This window comes from Macrobrachium rosenbergii, chromosome 53 (assembly GCF_040412425.1).
Source record: "Macrobrachium rosenbergii isolate ZJJX-2024 chromosome 53, ASM4041242v1, whole genome shotgun sequence".
NCBI classification, from domain to species: Eukaryota; Metazoa; Arthropoda; class Malacostraca; order Decapoda; family Palaemonidae; genus Macrobrachium; species Macrobrachium rosenbergii.
Genome location: NC_089793.1, coordinates 27,167,824 through 27,190,663, shown reverse-complemented (window position 1 = coordinate 27,190,663; position 22,840 = coordinate 27,167,824). Strand labels below are relative to the sequence as shown.

The 22,840-nt window shown below is 37.2% G+C and overlaps 1 protein-coding gene across 3 annotated transcripts in view; it reads right to left on the bottom strand.

The window, feature by feature from the left end:
• The window catches only part of cdm (importin-13-like protein cdm), a 156,032-nt gene that overhangs the window by 80,137 nt on the left and 53,055 nt on the right, over positions 1 to 22,840 (bottom strand). For 2 of the 3 annotated variants that reach the window (XM_067096940.1, XM_067096942.1), the window contains exon 1: positions 9,968 to 10,082. The exons of the other annotated variant lie outside the window; for it this stretch is intronic. In XM_067096940.1, the coding sequence (XP_066953041.1) occupies positions 9,968 to 10,047 (80 nt within the window). In that variant the 5' untranslated portion in view covers positions 10,048 to 10,082. Of the gene's footprint in view, positions 1 to 9,967; positions 10,083 to 22,840 lie in introns of those variants that run through there. 3 annotated transcript variants of the gene reach the window in all.

Here is a 22,840-nt window from a genome sequence, read left to right as displayed (position 1 = left end):
TAAAAGCGAGTAAAAGGAAAGACAAATAATATAAAAAAAAAATGAGCCAGCCTCAAAACAAGAGGGAAAAGAAAGCAAGTGGAAGAAAGAAGTGATCTGTTTGAGGTGGGAGGGAGGAGGAGGAGGAGGAGGAGGAGGGGGAGCAGGAGGAGCAGGAGGAATAAGGAATGAAGTGAGGTGAGAAAGAGAGAGAGAGGAGTCTTACGGGTCAAGTAGAGCAACGATCATCGTGTAACCCATCATTATCTCTTGATGCTAAATTTGGAGATCGTCCGAGCGAGCGACACACTGTACAGTCTCGTGTGGTGTGGGCTGAAGTGGAAAAAAATTCAGTTTGTGCACAGAACGGTATTACGTACGATTTTGGCACTCGGGAATGAACATGGGGAGCGGGTGGCTGTTGCGACCTTGCTTTTATTCGGACAGCATAACAATAAGCAAGACAGTTAGGTCTAGAATACCCTCAGAAGCGAATAAGCAAGACAGTTTGGTCAAGAGTACCCTATGGTCTAGAATAACCTAAGAAGCGAATTAAGCAAGACAGGTTGGTCAAGAATACCCTAAGAAGCTAAATAATCAAGATAGTTTGGTCTAGGAAACCCTATGGTCTAGAATACCATAAGAAGCGAAATAATCAAGATAGTTTGATCTAGAATGCCCTAAAAAGTGAAATAAGCAAGACGGTTTGATCCAGAACACTAAGAGAAATAAGCACGACAGTTTGGTCTAGGATACCCTAAGAAGCGAAATAATCAACTAGTTTGTTCTAGAATAACCTAAGAAGCGAAATAAGCAAGACAGTTTGGTCCAGAATACCCTAAGAAACGAAATAAGCAATAAAGTTTTGTCTACAACACCCTAAGAAGTGAAATAAGCAAGTCAGTTCGGTCCAGAATACCCTAAGGAAGCGAAATAAGCAAAACAGTTTTGTCTACAACACCCTAAGAAGCGAAATAAGCAAGACAGTTCGGTCCAGAATACCCTAAGGAAGCGAAATAAGCAAAACAGTTTGGTCTAGAACACCCTAAGAAGCGAAATAAGCAAGACAGTTTGATCTAGAATACCCAAAAGAAGCGAAATAAAGACAGTTTGATCTAGAATACCCTAACCAGCATTCGACATTTTGTTACGTAGCGTTACAGTACTAACAATAATTAAGACAGTTTGAAATAGAATACCCTAACAAGCGAACACGACTCTTCGTTACATAACATAACAGGACTAGTGACAAGTGTGGTGTAACGCGCACGCGCACACATACACACTAACTAAACAACACAGGGCAATCGGCCTAATATGGACACTTCCTCATCTGCATCTAGTCTCAGCGAAGAATCGAATCACAGGGTTCAGGCTTAAAATTAGAGCACTGTACAGTTCACTTGTTCGATCGGGTCTTGAAAATTGCACCAGTGGAGAATCTAGATTTCTTTGTCTCGAACGTTTGCCTCTTGAAGATTTTGTATATATGTATATATATATATATATATATATATATATATATATATATATATATATATATATATATATATATATATATATATATATATATAATATATATATATATATATATATATATATATATATATAATATATATATATATATATATATATATATATATATATATATATATATATATATATATATATATATATATATATAATATATATATATAATATATATATATATATATATATATATATATATATATATAATATATATATATATATATATATATATATATATAATATATATATATATATATATATATATATATATAATATATATATATATATATATATATATATATAATATATATATATATATATATATAATATATATATATATATATATATATATATATCTATATATATATATATATATATATATATATATATATATATATATATATATATATATATATATATATATATATATATATATAATATTATATAAAATATATATTATATATATACAATAATATATATACATATATATAAATCCTTTACTGTTCATCACGAGGTTTTTTATTGTCATAATTTCATACACTGGATCTCTCCTGCTATAAAACCACCCCAAGCGTTAGGCTCCATCTTAAAGAAAACCCTCAGTGCACTTTCAGAAAATGCTATAGCAACACTTCATCAAAATGTCATTTTAGTATATGCACTTGCATTTACCTTCCCGTCTAGATGCAGACTATCAGAACCATTAAAGATTCTGGCCAAAACTATATGATGCCTCTTTGGTCCCCAGCTTTACCAAAAAGTACGAGCAACTTTCACTTAAGTTCCCGGACCTTCAGGGGGTTAATCGTTATGAATTACTGTACCCTTACATGGAGCGTGACAAGAAGGCAATCGCCTCAGTTTCTGTACTCATCCAAATGCTTCGAGTGGCAAGGGTAACTCATGAGGCTGAAAGCTGCGCAGAATACATTAACCTGCTTGAACTCAGATAAAAGCTAACGATATACTCACAGAAGTAAGAGTAGCCTTCGTCGTCTCAACATGATCGGGTTCACCTAGCGGAGCTTTCTGATGTCTATACAAAGAGAAATCTTCGATTATCAGATGGGTTAAATGCCTTTATAGGTCTTGTCATCAGCTTATAATCTTGAGACTCAATACCTTTCAAGAGAAACAAAATAATGTCTAGTCTCTGCTACAAGAGATTAGATCCAAAATAATGTCTACAGTAGTCTCTGCTGCAAGGGATTAGATCCAAAGTCTTGAAGTGGTAACCAACGTGCTCACAGCAGCAGGAAGTACTTTTATCAGAACTGAACTCGACTGACGATGTAAACCAAATGTTCAAGGGGGAACCAAGACCACTGAATGAGCTACGCACCACAGGTATATTCCAAGGACTAAGTAACACCTGTTGAAACACCTGTCGTGTTATCTAACAAGGCATAATATGAAAAAAATAAGGGGAAAAACTAATATCGCTGTTGACATGTCTCCAGAACTTCGGCCGTCGGATTTTACGACTTAATACATTTTCAGTAACAAAAACTGTAGATGGGACTGAAACTAACCAATGAATGCTAAATTATTTAAATGAGTTCCCAGAAAACTCTTAGGATACAGGCAGGTGTACCAGGTCAAACTTTAAATGACTAAGACCCCAATTGTGAAAACAAGGCCTTAGGCCTATTCCCAAATTGTGAAAACAAGTCCTTTGGACCAGACCCAAATTGTGAAAAAGTCATCAGGCCCAGACCCCAATTTTGAAAAGCCATAAGGCCCAGAAAATTGTGAAAAGTTATTAGGCCCTGACCAAAATTGTGAAAAAACAAGTCCTTAAGCCCAAATTCAAATTTTGAAAGCAAGTCCTTAGGCCCAGAACCCAATTGTAAAAAAGTGCTTAGGCCTCAAACACAATTGTAAAACCAGTCCTTTGGCCCAGATTCAAGTTGAGAAAACTAGTCCTTAGGCCCAGACTAATATTGTGAAAAATACCCAGACCCAAATTGTGAAAACAAGCCCTTAGGCCCAGATCCAAATAATGAAAAAAAAACAGGTCCTTTGATTCCTTAAACAAGCCCTTCGACTCCTACGGCAGCACAGGCGAGGCTAGGCTAGGACATTTGAAAGGCAGTCACAGAAAAGGAGAAACTTCTGTTAAGGCTCATCAAACCAAAAATAAACCGGTTTAGTCCGATACTAGGCAACAGTATTACTGCTGGAACGCAGTCGGAGCGTTCGAATAACATCATTTGCATAGGAGAGAGAGACAGAGAGGTTCTAGATAGTAAGCATTCGCCGAATACGATCCGCTTATAACACGGGGTGTATTTGTTTCTCAAGCGACGTCTAGAGAGGTCCATAATGATCTGGTTTGGCCTAATAACGTTACGTATGAAAAGGAGAAGGCGAGCAGTCAAGGAGGTGAAGCAGGTGCCCTGTATAGGAGGGAAGAAAGGGATGGGAGAAGGGCTGGAAGGAGGAAAAAGGAGGAGGAGGAAGAAAAGGCGATCCTGATCAGGAGGAGATGATGGTGACGCAACCTACCCATAAGTTTATCACGCCGTAATGGCGGGCAATTTTGACCGGGTGATTTACGCTATATATACTTTTGAAGGGTCCTTCTTCCACCGCGTAATAGATCCTCCTCCCTACAGCTTCCTCCAAGGTCTATAGAATAGTAGTATTTTAGACCTCGGCTCATCCTCTCCCCCCACCAACTTCCCTCCTCTCCAACGCCCCCCCTCCCCGCCACCTGCCTCCCACCTGGCCCCTTTATATCATCTGAATGGTCTCTTCTGGTCGTCCTTTCCCACCCTTCCCCAAACCTCCCCCAACCCCTCCCCTCTCAGCGAAAACCCTAGTCAACACCGTTATCTTAAATCTGGTGATCCTCCTCCCTACATTATCGCTCTTCCCAGATAGGACCCGCCATGCCCAAAACGGTTTGGCATTCCTAGTAAAATGTGCCGGTACTTCGATGCTCAAGATATGATGCCCAAGAGAAACATGAAAAAGCCAAAACTTTGTTCAATATATATATATATATATATATATATATATATATATATATATATATATATATATATATATATATATATATATACATACATATATATGTGTATATATATGTATGTGTATATACAGTGTAGGTGTATATGTATATACATGTATATGTATGTATATGTATATAATTATATATACATATATATATATTAGACGTAAACAATTGTGCAAGAGGACCATCACTTACTGTACTTTCACCACAAATTCCAAAACTTTAAATACAGGGTATTCCCAGATTATTATCCTTTCAGTATAAAGGCACTATTTGAATGCAAATGAATACTAAGAGTCTCATTAATACTGATAATACTAGCACGAGTATTTAAAGAAAACTGTCAAAACAAATTATTTTACGTTTAGTCAATATATTATTATTATTATTATTATTATTATTATTATTATTATTATTATTATTATTATTATTATTATTATTCAATGATGAACCCTATTCTTATAGAGCAAGTCCATATGGGCCACTGACTTGAAATTCAAACGTCCAAAGAACATGGTGTTCATTAGAAAGAAGTAACAGAAGGTAATAGGAAATACAATCAGAAGAGATCACTTACTGAAATGAAAAAAAAAAAATTAAATCAATGAATGGAAAAAAAATTCAAATCATTAAAATACAAGATTTGTATCAGCAATGTCGAACTGACTGACAAATTCGTCTTAGTCGTCTGCGATGAGAAACTGTTTCAAAAAATCGTAAAATTCTGGTGAACGTTTGAGAAAAATGGAAGCTTTTAGAATTTAGACGAAGAAAATATGAAGAAAATGATGAAAATCAAAAAGCATGAAATAATCAGTTTTACGGTAACAAAAATTTTCCAAATTTACTTAAAAAATAAAAATAAAATAAAAAATATAAATTTATATTAAGAAATTTACAAAGAAACAAAGTTAATAAATTATTAAATATGGACATCGCGAATCGATTTTACGTCGAAGGAATCATGATCAGAACGTCAAATATACAAATGCAGGTCTAGAATATATAACTTTTCATCAGAAAAAAAAATTTATTTTCTGATAAATTTTATATATTTAGAACCGCATTTCTATATTTGACGTTTTGAACATGATTCATCTGACTTAAAATCTATTCGTAAAGTCAGTATTTATTTTATTTATTTATTTTGTTTTTTGGTAAATTTCGTGATGTAGAAGTTACATATTTTTTCTAGTATATTCTTGAAAACTTGTTTTCGTCTTACCGTAAAACTGGAGATTTCATGCTTTTTGTTCAACGTATTCTTTTTCATCACGTCTAAATTCTAAAAGCCTCCATCTCGCTCAAACGTTCACCAGAAAATCTGAGCTTTGGAATCTTATTTCATATCATCGGCAAACAGTTCAACTGGAAAGCTGAATTCGCAGTGTCAGTAAAAATAATTTCCATTGTGACACACCAGTAATTCTTACATACTGACAAAGACGAGAATTAACAAATAAATCACTAAGAAAAAGAAAGACATGCACCGAAAATCTACCGCAAATGACACTACCGTTATTCCCGAGAGGTAATCAACTAAATTTTGGTGATTTAAGACCCGTGTCAGATGTTCAACTTCGCATCAGGTGTTGCGATAACAGTGCTTGGAAAAAGGCAGGTAGTTTTTATACGCCATGACTAACTAACTAAACAAATAAGTAAATGAATAAGTAAAGTAAATTCGCCGTGATAAGGCTCGATAAACGAGCCGGGAATATATTGTTTTATCTAGAATTTATTCTGTATACTTGAGAAATGCAATTCTTTATTTTCATGAATGTTATCCGTGTTGTCTCGCATTATTATTATTATTATTATTATTATTATTATTATTATTATTATTATTATTATTATTATTATTATTATTATTCAGAAGATAAACCCTATTCTTATTGAACAAGCTCACAGGGGCCGTCGACTTGAAATTCAAGCTTCCAAAGAAAATGGTTTTCATTAGAAAGTAACAGAAGGTATTGGGAAATACAGAAAGACGAGATCAGCTATTATAAAAGAAAAAAAAATTAACAACAAATAAATAGATAAAAATGTAAATAAATTATAAAATACAAGGATAATTGCTTTAGGGTAGTAATACTGAAGACAGAGAAAAATTTCTTCACGCATTGTATGAAAATGAACAAAAATGGCTGCTAACCACCTCATGTTACAAATTATGCATTATAGTGTCACTATACATGGGCATAATTTCACTTCAGCGTCAGCCCAAATTCTGTATGGATTATAGACCGTGAGACCTGTCACGTCATCGACCTGCCGACCAAACAATATAACTGGCAACTAATAGTTTTTTGGGAAGACTTTTTATCACTGGCAACTCGTAGTTGTTTTGGGGGATTTTTTTTAACAGCTGGCAACTCGTAGTTGTTTTGGGGAATTTTTTTAACAGCTGGCAACACGTAGTTGTTTGGGGGGATTTTTTTAGCAGCTGGCAACACGTAGTTTTTTGGGGGATTTTTTTAACAGCTGGCAACTCGTAGTTGTTTTAGGGATTTTAACAGCTGGCAACTCGTAGTTTTGTTGGGGGATTATTTTTATCACTGTTACTGTTAGTTTTTTGGGAGTATTTTTTAAACACTGTACTCGTAGTTTTTTGGGGGAGATTCTTCATCATTGGCAACTCGGAGTTTTGTTGGGTGGAGATTTATATCACTGACAACTCGTAGTTTTTTTTGGGGGGAAGGAGATTTTTATCAATGTCAACTCGTAGCTTTTTTGAGAGATTTTTTTATCACTGGCAACTCTTAGCTTTTTTGAGAGATTTTTTATCAATGATAACTCGTAGTTTTTTGGAAATTTTTATCACTAGCAACTCGTAGTTTAATTTTTGATCATCATTAGCAACTTGTAGTTAATCACTAGCGACTCGTAGTTTATCACTAGCGACTCGTAGTTTATCACCAGCGACTCGTAGTTTATCACCAGCGACTCGTAGTTTATCACCAGCGACTCGTAGTTTATTTTATTTTTGTGATCACTATCAAATCGTAGTTTTTATCGCTAGCAACTCGTAGTTTTTTTGTATCACTAGCAACTTGTAGTTTTTTTGTATCACTAGCAACTCGTAGTTTTTTATTTTTCGTTTTCAATAGCAACTCGTAGCTTTTCTTAATTTGTATCACTAGCAACTCTAGTTTTTTATCACTGTCAACTCAGTTTAAATTTTTTCTTATCACTAGCAACTCGTAATTTTTGGATTTTTTTATCACTGGCAACTCGTACTTTTATGGGTAGATTTTTTAAAAATAAATGGCAACTCGTAGATTTTCTTGGAGACGTTCTACCTAGGACATTTGAAAGAGACACCACTCGTAAACTATAAGATTTTAAAACAAATATGATATAATTCGCCCGTTTAAAAATAAGTACATTCTCCTTACAGCTTGAATATTCCTCCGATAAACTAATCATTTTCATAACCTGATTTGACAACAAGCCGCTTTGTCATCAATATTTCGTTTAAAAAAGAATTCAATGTTACACGTCAGATACCTGTCAACGACACTTCCAGTTACGAATTCAACGTTCACGAAAATCTAAAAGAAAAAAAAAAATTTCGTTTTGTAATACTTGTCCACGTCATCGTCTTGCACAGTAAGGCTGAACTGACGTCACACACAACTAGAATGATTTCGTTCTCAACTTGAGTTTGATTTCTCGTCTTTTTCAGACCTGGTCAAGTAAAGGATGTCTATAACTAGAGAAAATAAAATGTTTCAACAAACGCTTTCACTCAAATCGGCAATGTGAAATTCAAAAGCATACCTGTTCAGTACTTGTAAATACGTGTATCAAATCTATACGGTGTCACATTTTTCAACATATAATCTATAGTATGTTATTTATTGTTCCTGTTAATGTTAGGTGAATTATTTTATTTCTGTTTCTAAACCACAATAAAAATTCGAAAACATCAACATTATTGTTATTATTATTATTATTATTATTATTATTATTATTATTATTATTATTAAGCAAAGAGCTTCTTACTCTCTCATATCCGAGGTTAACATGATGGTTTATCGAATGCAAACCCCAAAAATACTCTAAATGCAAACCCATTACTACTGAAATATAATAAATGCTGTATGTGGACCAAAAAGTTACTTGTAATATATCATGATATAAAATGAAAAGCCTAAAAACATTTAAAAGCAGAAATTCAAATCTGAGCCAAAATTATTTAAAACGTAGCAAATGCTTTGAAATCAACAACAATAACCATTTGACATGTAACACAACAAAATTCTAACGGAAAATACCGACAGACACCACTAAGCTAAATAAATAACCCACACCCAAAAATCATTGCGAATTCAACATACGCCAAGAACAAGAAAAACAAAGAAAATATTCGTAATGGAAAAATTCTACTAAACTGACACTCAAGGCCGCCTCGTGTCGGGGAATTCTAAGCTACTTGTGAAAAGGCTTCAATTTTGAAGTTGCGAAATTCTTGTCTCTGGACCATTCTCTCTCTCTCTCTCTCTCTCTCTCTCTCTCTCTCTCTCTCTCTCTCTCTCTCTCTCGTCTGTAACCCATTTGTCTCGTCTGTAACCCATTTGCTGAAAAAAAGGTTAAGTGCATCAAACGCTGTTTAACGAGATTAAGAGAAGGAATTCACGGCAAGATCAACAGTTACCACAAGACGGTATAATGGCTTTTAATAAACTCACACCACGGAGAGAGAGAGAGAGAGAGAGAGAGAGAGAGAGAGAGAGAGAGAGAGAGAGAGAGAGAGAGAGAGATGAGATCCTGGTCAATCATCATCAATTACCTATCGTAGTCGTTTACCTAAAACTCATCTCAAGTCGTCCACAAGTCGTCCTCAAGCTTCTCTTGAGTAGATACTGTGGAAGGTCAATAACCCTTCGAAATTTATTTCAGCAAAGAGACGATCCTCATACCAGATTCGGATGAGAGAGAGTCCAATTAAAAACGCGCTAAGTGAAGATCGTTTACAAGATAATAACAAAAAATTGAGTTAACAGGCGTGATTATAAAATGGCACCAAAGCGCGGGAAGTTTTCAAGCCGTACTACTGTTAAACGGTAGGCGTAACAGGATCAGTAATATAGCTTAAAAAAAATAAAAACAACGAAGACATGTTTATTAGCTAGTAAATGACATGAGAATAATGATATCGTACATCTTCAGTTCCAGAAAGCTTACCCTGAAACCCGTGACAGGAACAAGAATGGAAGTCATGCCTATAAATGGCATTGCAGGAGTAATAAGGATATCAGTGACTGCATTAACAGTTTATCGCCAAATCCCAGTGGTAGCAGAAATACACAAATATGGCCCTTCTGTTAACATCTAATAAAGCCAAACAACATTCTGGTATTGTCGGAAGGGTGGTAGCATAAAAAAGTAGAAGTAATTAGTAGTTTTATCAGACATAGTACTGATACTAACCTTGTACCCATAGTGACCCGTTGACGCTGAGCTGTCGTAGGCGAAGCTGAGGCACTATGATGCTTCTGCAAGAGCAACATAAAGACGGGAGTCTCCTGCTCGCCCCAAAATTTCCTTTTTTCTGCCCCGCAATTTTGGGGTTGCTAAACGGGCAATTACAGTATAAGAAATCCAGGAAACCGAAAGATTGAAAAATAAACACACAGCCTAGCAACAGAATTGCTAAGCGTCTCGAGCCCGTAATCGCTTCCGAGATTACGAAAAAAACACCGATGTTCACAGCTAGATGCAACGTGCCACACTGGACGTGACTATCCGAAATCAACGTTACGAGGTGGTTTTTTTTTCCACGTGACGTGACTTGACGCAGAGTAGATGTAGTCCTCGAGGAGGTTAAGGGGGTGGGGGAAGGGGGAGGGGAAAGTGAGATAAAGAGAAGAGGGGAGGGTCAGGGGTTCTTCACTTGTGGGGAGGCACCCCTTTCTCCAGGATTAAAATCGAGTTTTAAGTCTCCAGAGGGGATAAAACGACACGACTTGATAAAGAGGATTTTTTCTCCCTTTTCTAAACTTTTTCCTTCAAAACCATCACCTTCCCGCGAAGGAGCACTAAAAGGCTAAGCCACAACAGCACCAAATACAACGTATGCCACGTCAGGAGAGATTTAGCTGCTCCTGAAGAAAGTCGTTCAATATCAAAACAACATCAACGCCTGACGACCAACAATATTTTTCCCCTATAATTTTTTTCTCACGTGATATTTTAAACGGGACACTTTCTTTCCCGAGGTCCCCCTTCAAATGAAGGTCCGCACTAGGACGCCCGCGAAGGCGAGAGAGAGCAACGAGGGATCCTACGAGAGATCCTTAATTATGCTGAACAAGAGCACATGGCTGATACAGTTACTCTCGGCCAGTCTCCACCTGCACAGTGTTCTCCTCAGCGGGGTCTTGCTTTCTTCTGGAGGGACCCTCGAACCCAACCAGTTAAAGCCACGGCGGCTTGCGCGCTCTCTCTCTCTCTCTCTCTCTCTCTCTCTCTCTCTCTCTCTCTCTCTCTCTTCCCGAGTGAAACAGAGCCCGGGTAAGAGGCTTGTGCAATCTCCTCCTTGCCTTCTCCTACACCCTTGCCCAACCAATCCACTGATACCCCCCGCCCCATCCCCTCCTACCCCATCCCCCTAAAATGGGAGGTGGGATGGGACGACTTGGGGTGCGAGGAGGGATAAGGTAGGGGGCTAGGGACGAGGTTAAGGAGGGTGAAATGTCTGATTACAGCCATTCCAAGAGCTGACACGATATCAAATAGGAATGAAATCAGTTCTCCATAATTAGTTTACGGTAGGAAATGGAGGTAGGATCAATTTAGACTCATAAAATAATCATTCGAATATTTATGTATCTTTTACATATAAGCAAATAATATATACATATATATATATATAAATATATATATAATATATGTATATTAATGATATATATATTATTATATATATATATATGTATAATAAATTATATATATATATATATATATATATATATATATATATATATATATATATATATACATATACATATATATAATATATAAACATATAAAACTTATAAAACTTTTACTATATAAGAATTTAAATATATGTATAAATTATATATATATATATATATATATATATATATATATATATATATATATATATATATATATATATATATATGCATCTCCAACACATAACCCGCACAGCAAATCTGCAATAATGGCAACTTCCACCTCATCACATGTGGTAGAACAAGAACCACCAGGTGAAGACAGATATGAGGAACACAGAGAGAGGGAGAGAGAGAAAAAAAAGATGTGCAAGTCATTTAATGATATCGTGGAATAAAGAGTGCAAAAAAAAAAGAGAAAAAAAGAACATACATCCCTCCAAGATATATGAGCACACGAACAAAGACAAAGAATCCGGGACAAGCAAACACAAAGCAAGAAAATATGAAAATAAAGAGAGGGAAGAGAGAGAGAGAGAGAAGAATGAAGTTGATGGCTTAGGGATCATATGCGAACGACAATGAGAGGCAGAGAAGTTTGAATTTTGAATTTATACATGCAAAAGCAATTCCTCCAACTGATTAGGAATTGTTAAACCGCTGTTCTTAGTTATTTGAATGAATAGAAAAGATGGCTTGAAATATATATTGTATATGTATATATATATATATATATATATATATATATATATATATATATATATATATATATATATATATATATATATATATATATATATATATGTATATATATAAATATATATATATGTATGTATTGTGTATATGTATACATATACGTAATTATATATGCACACTATATATATACAGTATAATAATATATATATACATACACTATCATATACATTATACTGTACATAATACACTGAAAGCTCGTGTTATCTGTCTGCAAATGGAACAAACCTTAAAGTCATTAACTGACTCACGTCACACAAGAGCAGGCGGCCTTGAGAAATGAAAATATATAAGTATATTTATAAACATACAGTATATATGCATATGTATATTCATATGTATATACATATATATATTATATATATATTATATATATATATATATATACTGTATATATACATATATATATAAGGGCATGCTGAAAACAAACACATTTACGAAGACAGTCAGCAATGCAGGTCATAACATCTGAGACAAGGGAACATTGTTCTTCGGAATGGTACCGCAGACTTAAAAAAAAATAAAAAAAATAAAAAAAAAACACGCAGACTCCATAAAAAAGAAAAGAAGAGCATCAGCGCTAAGTGACCATTTTCGTACTTTTGGGGCACAATGAAGGAGAGGGAAAAAAAAAACATACTTCCGGTAATGCAGGATAATTACGTTTCATCTCGGCAGAATCCGGGTGGCTTTTTCTCGTTAAGTAGTTTTTCCTTTCGGGTGAAATGGGTGAAATATAAACGATTTTTAGTTACTTGTGTTTGGCCTTATGCCAGCACAGGTCACTGCGTTAAGTTTGGTAAAGTTAGAAGGGTATCTGAGAAGACTGGCGTGGACCTCTCGTCCAGCCAACGAATTCCTCTCTCTCTCTCTCTCTCTCTCTCTCTCTCTCTCTCTCTCTCTCTCTCTCTCTCTCAAATCACTGGAATAAATAAAATATTTTTTAAGGAAAGGATATGTACTGCTTCATAGTAGAGAAAAACAAAACACATTACCTTCTATTAATTCCTGAATAAGGTCCTCAGCACCTTGATTACTTTTATCTACAGGTAAACCTACTCAGTACAAACGGGACAGAGTTACCTGCCAACCCTATTTCACAACGGAGCAGATTCATCAACGAGTGACCTTTGTATCAGAAGAAAAGTAGTTTAGTTTCGTATATGTGAATTATTATCTATCTATCCATATAGACAGACAGACAGACAGATGAGAGGAGGAGGAGGAAGAGGAGGAGGAGGCTATACCAAAAGGATAGGAAGCTCTGAGAGAGAGAGAGAGAGAGAGAGAGAGAGAGAGAGAGAGAGAGAGAGAGAGAGACCGGATCGGAATAAGGTAGCAAGGCGGTAGTCCTAGAATCCATTAAATATTAATTTCGAATTCAACCTTGTCAGTCTCATTAACTCCTGTGACAATGAGCTATTTCCCTTCAGATTCGCACTGCTGTTTTATTTGAGCTAAATTTTCCAAGCAATAATAATTTTTGTAATTGCTATGTAACGTACAGTCTAATAAAAACTGACTGCAACATCTGGCTTGCAGATACTACCAAGGTCCTTGATATTACAGTATTAAAGTACGCATCCCTCCTTCCCTCAACAAGCAGCCGAGAGAGAGAGAGAGAGAGAGAGAGAGAGAGAGAGAGAGAGAGAGAGAGAGAGAGAGAGAGAGTGTGTGTATCTAACTACCTTTTACATAATTCTATCTAATGAGCAATCAGGCTGCTAACTTCAACTGCCAATTTTTGTTGAGGTCCCACGCTGTCACTAGGCCCAGTACCTAGTTCCTCGTTGGACGAGTCGGTATAGTTCTCGACTAGCACTCTGCTAGGCTCGAGTTCGGGTCTCCGGCCGGCCAATGAAGAATTAGAGGAATTTATTTCTGGTAACAGAAATTCATTTTTCGCTATAATGTGGCTCGGATTCCACAATAAGCTGCAGTCCCCGTTGCTAGGTAACCAATTGGTTCTTAGCCACGTAAAATAAGTCTAATCCTTCGAGCCAGCCCTAGGAGAGCTGTTAATCAGCTCAGTGGTCTGGTTAAACTAAGGTATACTGAACATTGCCCCGTACCTTAATTGCCTTTCCTTCCACGAGCAATATTAGAGATTCCTTTGCTCAAATTTATCTTCAGTTCTTTCGTCACTGCCTTTAAGGTTTTCTGAGTAATGTCGTCGCTCATCCAAAACTGAATAGAATAGAATATAGAATTAAGGCCAAAGGCCAAGCGCTGAGATCTATGAGGTCATTCAGCGCTGAAACAGAAACTGACAGAAAAAACGCTTAAAAGGTGTAACAGGAGGAAAACCTCGCAGCTGCACTATGAATCAATTGTTAAGAGAGGGTGGTAAGTAAGAAGGAAGAAAGAGAATACGAACTGAGGCACAGTGAAAGAAATGAAAGGGGTTGTAGCTTGGGGCCGAAGGGGACGCTTCACTGCAAAGAACCTTCAGTAATGCCTGCAGTGCACCGCATGAGGTGCACTGACGGCACTATCCCCCAAAGTCGTTGCTCATGCAAAATTTGCTGCTTCTATTTTCACATTTATACTCAAGGGCCTTCGTTCTGTGAGCGCTTGCTTTCCATGTATATATTTCCTCTTTGGATGTTCCATTATATTATAAATATGTTCATTTTCACATTATGAATGATAATAAAATGCAATGGGTGTTCATACGAGCCTATACCTCCCTATGTTGAGCCCAAGGTCAACCGCTCTCACAGAAAGACTGCACCTTAAACCGAGAGCTTCAGAACGGTAGGTAAGGTGCCCGTGGTTGGGTCTTGAGCCACGACTCTCTCTTATATTACCGGCATAAAGAAGTGCCAGCGACAGAAAACATAAGAACAATGTAATAATAAAGTCTAAAAAGACCATTGTCACCGATTACCAAAAAAAAAACTGGGTCATCCTAAGAACCATTTGGTAATTAGCGATTCTCTCTCTCTCTCTCTCTCTCTTCTCTCTCTCTCTCTCTCTCTCTCTCGCCTATCTGCAGCCCTCAACCGTCGACTAATGACCAGGTAACACCTAATTGGCAGCATAGGTCAACATACCGGATTAACGAGCTTATATCGTTTGTTCCTCGCTCGTGGTTGAGAGAGAGAGAGAGAGAGAGAGAGAGAGAGAGAGAGAGAGAGAGAGAGAGAGAGAGAGAGAGAGAGCACGAAATTCCTAAATCCTCCAAAAACAGGAATAAAACATAGAACTTCTAAACTCAAAAGGAGAGAGAGAGAAGAGAGAGAGAGAGAGAGAGAGAGAGAGATCCTAAATCCCCCCAAAAAAGTGGGAAGAAGAAACACAGAACTTCTCTCCAAATCAAAAAGGAGAGAGAGAGAGAGAGAGAGAGAGAGAGAGAGAGAGAGAGAGAGAGAGAGAGAGAGACAGTCTAATCTGAGAACATATGTTCCTTAACGCGTGTTACGTTCTAGCTACCGGGCGTCTTGTCAACCATATGCTGCAAATTGTTACAGAAGAGAGGTTTTAGAACGCGCTTCAATGGACTACCGAGATTTTGGAAGAGGAGCCACTAATAGACTACCTAAAATACCAAACTGATATTAAGTTGTAAGAGATCTTTAAAGATTTGGCTAGAACTGGTTAGCCTACTTCAGGTCTCCCACCCACCACTCTCTCTCTCTCTCTCTCTCTCTCTCTCTCTCTCTGATTTTGGGAGAGGAACCACCAACAGACTACCTAAAATATCAACGTAATATAAAATTGTTAAAGATCTGAAGAGTTTTGACTAAAAATGGTTAGCCTACTTCAGCGTCTCTCTCTCTCTCTCTCTCTCTCTCTCTCTCTCTCTCTCTCTCTCTCTCTCTCTCTCTCACTTACCGGGAAAGGGTGTGGCCAGGGCAAGAACTTTCAAAGCTTTTTTTTTACTATTTTTTTATGAAGGAGAAAATGTTACAGAGAAGAGATCGTGGACAGAATAGAACTGCTTTTAATGAAACAAGAAAATTTCTTGCCAGTTATTTTCCATGACTAAGGCAAACGCTGTCGACGAATTTAACTGAATCAAACTGTAACTCAATCCGGCAGGTATATGTGTATAATCAGGATACCCTAGTCGTCGGAACTCAAAAGACCTACGTGCAAAATTACGACAAAATGAGTAGCATGAAACAATGACGAATTCAGCGCCAAAAATATCACTGAATAAATTATTTCAATGAACCTGCTGTTTCTGGAGGCCTTCGTAACTGCTTAAATGACTTCAATGAACCTGCTGTTTCTGGAGGCCTTCTTAAGTGTCTAAATGACTTCAATGAACCTGCTGTTTCTGGAGGCCTTCTTAACTGCTTGAATGACTATAATGAACCTGTTGTTTCTGGAGGCCTTCGTAACTGCTTAAATGACTTCAATGAACCTGCTGTTTCTGGAGTCCTTCTTAACTGCTTAAATGACTTCAATGAACCTGCTGTTTCTGAAGTCCTTCTTAACTGCTTAAATGACTTCAATGAACCTGCTGTTCCCGGTGGCCTTCTTAATTGTCTAAATGACTTCAATGAACCTCTTGTTTCACAGGTCTTAACTGCACAACGAATGACTATAATGAACCTGCTGTTTCTGGAGGCCTTCTTAACTGCTTAAATGACTTCAATGAACCTGCTGTTTCTGGGGGCCTTCTTAACTGCTTAAATGACTTCAATGAACCTGCTGTTTCTGGAGGCCTTCTTAACTGCTTAAATGACCTCAATGAACCTGCTGTTTCTGGAGGCCTTCTTAACTGCTTAAATTACTTCAATGAACCTGCTGTTTCTGGAGGCCTTCTTAACTGCTTGAATGACTATAATGAACCTGCTGTTTCTGGAGGCCTTAACTGCTTAAATGACTTCAATGAACCCTGCTGTTTCTGCCTTCTCTTTAACTGCTTAAATGACCAATGAACCTGCTGTTTCTGGAGGCCTTCTTAACTGCTTAAATGACCTCAATGAACCTGCTGTTTCTGGAGGCCTTCTTAACTGCTTAAATGGCTTCAATGAACCTGCTGTTTCTGGGGGCCTTCTTAACTGCTTAAATGGCTTCAATGAACCTGCTGTTTCTGGAGGCCTTCTCAGCCAAGTCGTCGTCATCGTCTTCTTCTTCTTCTTCTTCTTCTTCTCTATGGATCCGTCTCCCCGACGCCAGAAGGGACCTTATACTACAGCCACTCAAAAAGTCATCAATCTCTCTGAGACACAGACCAGACTCTCCAACTCCCAACCATTAACACCTGTAATGGCAGCTCGTAAGAATCTTAATTATCGTCGTCTTCCTCTTTCTGTTTATTGTCTCCGTTGTTCACCGGTCATTCCTTAAGCCTATTTCAATTGGATTTTCTTATTAAGGTTCTCAATCTAATTTTATCTTTCCCTGGCAATTTAATATTTTGGAATTGGAGGGTGGGGAGTGAATGGGGAGGGGGAATGAGGATACTTTGAATAATGAATGGACAGTCTGAAATAGTATTCGTTTAAAATTCTCTTTCTAATTCATGTGAAGAGTAATGCGCCTGCGCAATTTCGAGTGTGTCACGATAAAACGAATTTTCTCCTTTAAACTGTATGGTAATTAACAATATACAATGGAAACAATATATAATGGAGACTTTATATAATGGGAGACAATATAAAGGAGACATTACACATTATAATACGCCATAGAATATATAATGGGAGACAGCCACAAAAAGCTTCATGTTTCTACAGAAGGGAAAAGTGTACCACATTGGCACAATTGTTTTTATCATCTGTTTATACCGCGATTGCCACGGAACGATCTCAACTCATGAGAGAGAGAGAGAGAGAGAGAGAGAGAGAGAGAGAGAGAGAGAGAGAGAGAGAGAGAGAGATTTATCCTTTAAATATTCTGAATAAAACTAATCGGATGGAATATTCTTTGGGTACCAGTTTGTAAAAATTCATATTTGCGGTGAAATACTGCTTCGATACAAAATTACATGTACCATACTAATATTTATTTATCTGTTTTCTACTAAATTACACAGAAATAAAAACAAACACTACGAATGGCGTATAACCGACCAGACTGGAACTAAATATCCTCAGCTTCACCAGAATACTGAGATAGATAGTCTACAATTTAGGTCGAAGGCTAAGCGCTGGGACCTATGAGATCATTCAGCGCTGAAAAGAAAACTTGAGTAAGAGGTTTAAAATGTGTAACAGGAGGAAAACCTCGCAGTTGCACTACGGAACAACAGTTAGCAGAGGGTGGAGTGTAAGATGGAGGAAAGAATATGAATAGAGGTAAAGTAAAAGGAATGAAAGGTGATGCAGCTAAGGGCCGAGGGGCTCTGCAAAGAACCTTAAGTAATGCCTGCAGTGCACCGCGTGAGGTGCACTGACAGCACTACCCCTACGGCAACCAAAATACCGAGGAAAATTGGTATTTGTGACGTCACAACTAGTACCGCACACAACTCACATGAGTAATTAACCGATAATGACTTTTTTTACAACCTACCTCTGGTAATATAATAATAATAATACGTCTCTTGTATTATTATTACACGTAATGACATGCTCTTTATAACAGAGTAATTATCTTACCCTTGCATAGAGGATTCCATAGCATAATTAATTAAGATGCTACATTACAATTTTATGTCACTAACAGTTACTTTAGCGATTTCTATGAATGCAGCTGAATGTAAATATTCTCTCTCTCTCTCTCTCTCTCTCTCTCTCTCTCTCTCTCTCTCTCTCTCTCTCTCTCTAATTACTTGTACGTGGTACGTACGGTGGTTGCGTAGAAACAATGTTCACCCATATAATTAATAACAGCGTTACTGGATAATAACATGTTCTTGGGTAGTAAATTAACTTTGCTGTTAATTAACACACCGGGCAGACAACCAAATCCAGCACAATGTTAGTATAAAAAATCAAAACACCGATATTAACGCACTGTACCTAAATTAACCTTCTTGATATAACGAAAACAGATTTGAGGACCAAATATATCTGAGTAGCCGAAAAAGGTTTGTGGTTAGGGAGAGGTAATGGAAGGGATGGTGATGGGGGGGGCGATTCTCAAAAGTGCCATGGGAGCCTCTTCCATTAGGCAAATTGAAATTGGACTAATTCCGTACGATGCCGGGAAATAAAACAACTTATCATGACCCATCTCTGCGTGGTGTGTAAGATCTTAAAAACTACTGAGGCTAGAGGGCTGCAATTTGGTATGCTTGATGATTGGAGGGTGGATGATCAACAAACCAATTTGCAGCCCTCTAGCCTCAGTAGTTTTTAAGATCTGAGGGCGGACAGAAAAAGTGCAGACGGACAGACAAAGCCATCTCAATAGTTTGTACAGAAAACTAAAAAGGCATATACAGTAATTTTGAACCTGCATACTTCTATTATTAATTTAAAAATACACAAATATAAAGACGGAATAGAATAGAACATACAAATTAGGCCGAAGGCCAAGCGATGGGACCTATGAGGTTGTAGCGAAGGCGTGAGTGAGAGGCTGCTGCTACAAACTTACTAATTTATTCAAGACAACAAATAGATAGGTCAAGAGCTCTTGCGAGCGGAAATGTAGTGCCTGACACGAGGCGAACAAAATAGAGATTACCGTTCATTCAACTGTCTGTTTGAGAAAGGAAAATGGTACATAATTCTATATACAAGTTACGGACAGAGTTCTGATAAATATGGCCGGAAAGTTGACATTTTATTGCTTCCAGTAGTAGGAGTGGATGCCCACAGGGTATGAGTTCGGGCGGCCCGTTCATTCAACTGTCTGTTTGAGAAAGGAAAATGGTACATAATTCTATATACAAGTTACGGACAGAGTTCTGATAAATATGGCCGGAAAGTTGACATTTTATTGCTTCCAGTAGTAGGAGTGGATGCCCACAGGGTATGAGTTCGGGCGGCGAGGTAAGGTGGACGATCGTGTAGGTCCATGTGGGACCTAACAAGGTCATTCAGCGTTGTAAGGAAAATTGAAAGTAAAAGGTTACAAAGGTGTAAAAGGAGGAAAACCTCGCAGTTACACTATGAAATGATTGTTAGGAGAGGGTGGAGAGTAAGAGTAAAATGGAAGAGAGAATATGAATGGAGGTATAGTAAAGGGAATGAAAGGGGTCGCAGCTATAGGGTCCGAAGGGACAGTGCTAAGAACCTTACGCCTAGGTTTAAACCAAATGAAACACTCGGAATTCAGGAAACAAGATTGATGCAGTGAACAGGAGAAGTCGACGGGCTGCTGATGAAGCCTTTGGGGAGAACGTTTCCGGTAATAGTCACGTCTTGGGTGACAAATATATTTCCACAATTATATTTACACAATTGTGCAAGCACGGTCTATTGAGTTTCTTGTACATTTTACATCGCATATTTTCAACTTAATTATCTACCAACCTGCCCTTCCCGAGTTTCTCTCTCTCTCTCTCTCTCTCTCTCTCTCTCTCTCCTCTCTCTCTCTCTCTCATTACCACCTGCTCCCACCGCCTCATTACTCAACATTACCTGCACAAATGCGGTGCATAAGAATGGCTTGTTATCAACGATATTTTAGCTGGCTCAGGGAGGGGTTATGACAAGAGAGCGGGAGGGGTCGGGGGAGGGGAGAGGGGTTTAATTATTGTGAGAAGGTAGGGGAGGGACTACTGTGAATGTAAGAACAGGGGGGAGAGGCGGAGATGGGTTATAAGAAGCAATAAAAGAACCACACCAGGATTTTCGGGGGAACTTCCGTGATCTTGAAAACGAGCAAAAAAAAAAAATTACAATAAAAAAATAAAATGTTGCAATTTTTGTAAAGGGAGGCGATTACGAACTCCCAAGAATTGGAAGGTAAACATTATTAACATATAATGGCACACTACTACTACTACTACTACTACTACTACTAATAATAATAATAATAATAATAACTGATTGATTTCATGGCATTCTGCACTATTCAACACCAATAATTACTTAACATGCTTTTTAGTAAGTTTTTTTTTAGAATCTAAAATTTTAAACCTGTTGCAAAAAATGGAAAATAAAAAAATTGTCTAGAATTTGAATCAGATTTAAGATGCAGATATGAGTCTTACTAGCAATGTCCCTAATAGAAAAGAATACTAAGCCAAAGGCCAAGCGCTGGCACCTATAAGGCCATTCAGCACTGAAAGGGAAACAGCGTGAAAAGATCTGAAAGGTATAACAGGAGGAAACCCTCGCAGATGATCTATGAAGACAATTTTACACTTGAGGAGAAAGTAAGATGGAAGAAAAGAATGTGAACAAGGCACAGTTAAAAGAATGAGATGGGTTGCAGCTAGGGCCAGAGGGCCTTCAAAGAACAAGCAATGCCTACAGTGCAAGCATGAAGGTGCACTGATGGCACTCTTACTCCTGGGAGTTCAAGAATGGAGGAAAAAGGCCCACTGAGAAAAAATATGGAAAGTTTGAATGAGTTTCATCATCTTTCTCAGCGGATACTTAACTAATATTTTCCAGAACATGAACCCTATTTATATGGAACAAGTCCACCGCAGGGGCCACTGACTTGAAATTCAAGCTTCCAACGAATATGGTGTTCATTTGAGAGAAGTAACAGAAGGTAATGGGAAATGCAGAAAGAATAGATCAGTTATTAGAAAAGGGAAAATGAATTAAATTCATAAAAGATAAGAATTTTAAATAAATTATTGAAATACAAGGAGAATCTTTTAGGGCAGCAATGCATTGCATATTCGCTTGAATTTTTGAAGTTCCAATTTCACAACGTCAGGGGGATTGTTCGTTCCACAATTCTCTGAGAAATAAATATTTGCATACTACTGTTGGATACGGAAAGCAAGCAAAACAATTCAAGATCACAATTTTTATGTTTTTTAATTTTTCTACTAATTTTTCACCCCTACACCAATCCGGATTTGGTCCCTAATTTTGGGAACATATAGCAGCAAATATTTTTTTCATATCTAACTTGGAACACACTTTAAAGTGATTAAATTTAAACTATTCTGAATTAAATTCTCTACAAAGAGGTCCTACATAATACATTGTGCGAATTAGTCGTGACGCCATAGATCTAGAGACTAGCCCTACAGTTTTCGCACTTCTATATTTTCTGACTTTCTGAAGGTGTGACTTGAAGTTAAAGTCTCTACAGCATGACATGAAAAGGTGGAAAACATTCTCAGTTGAAGAGGACTGGAAAGTACGACACTGTAATAAAGAATATGCAGAAAAGTATACACAAACGAAAGAAATGATGAAGAATCAAGTCAAGACTGGGTAAATCTCTCCAGAACATTCTACACCTCATTTGTGGAAAAGTTGCATTAGATGAATAAAAAAAAAAACTCATTAGTCAGTTTGAAACTGTAAACAGTATTGGAACCCACTTTTGAGATGCCATTTGGACGAGCGAAGGAAGGAAACAATGACTGGGACTAAAGAGTGAAAACTCTCGCGGTAACGTACTTAAATTACATCCTCCAGAGACCAATTTTACCAGACGCCTTCTGGGAAGAAACCTTACTACGATTTCAGAGGCAATAACTCGTGTTTTTCATTTTCTTAATGGAATCAAGAAAAATGCAGAATCTCATTCTATGAAACTTTTTAGGGACTGTGACTGAAAAATAAAATCAAAACTGAGCAAAAAAACGTGAAGG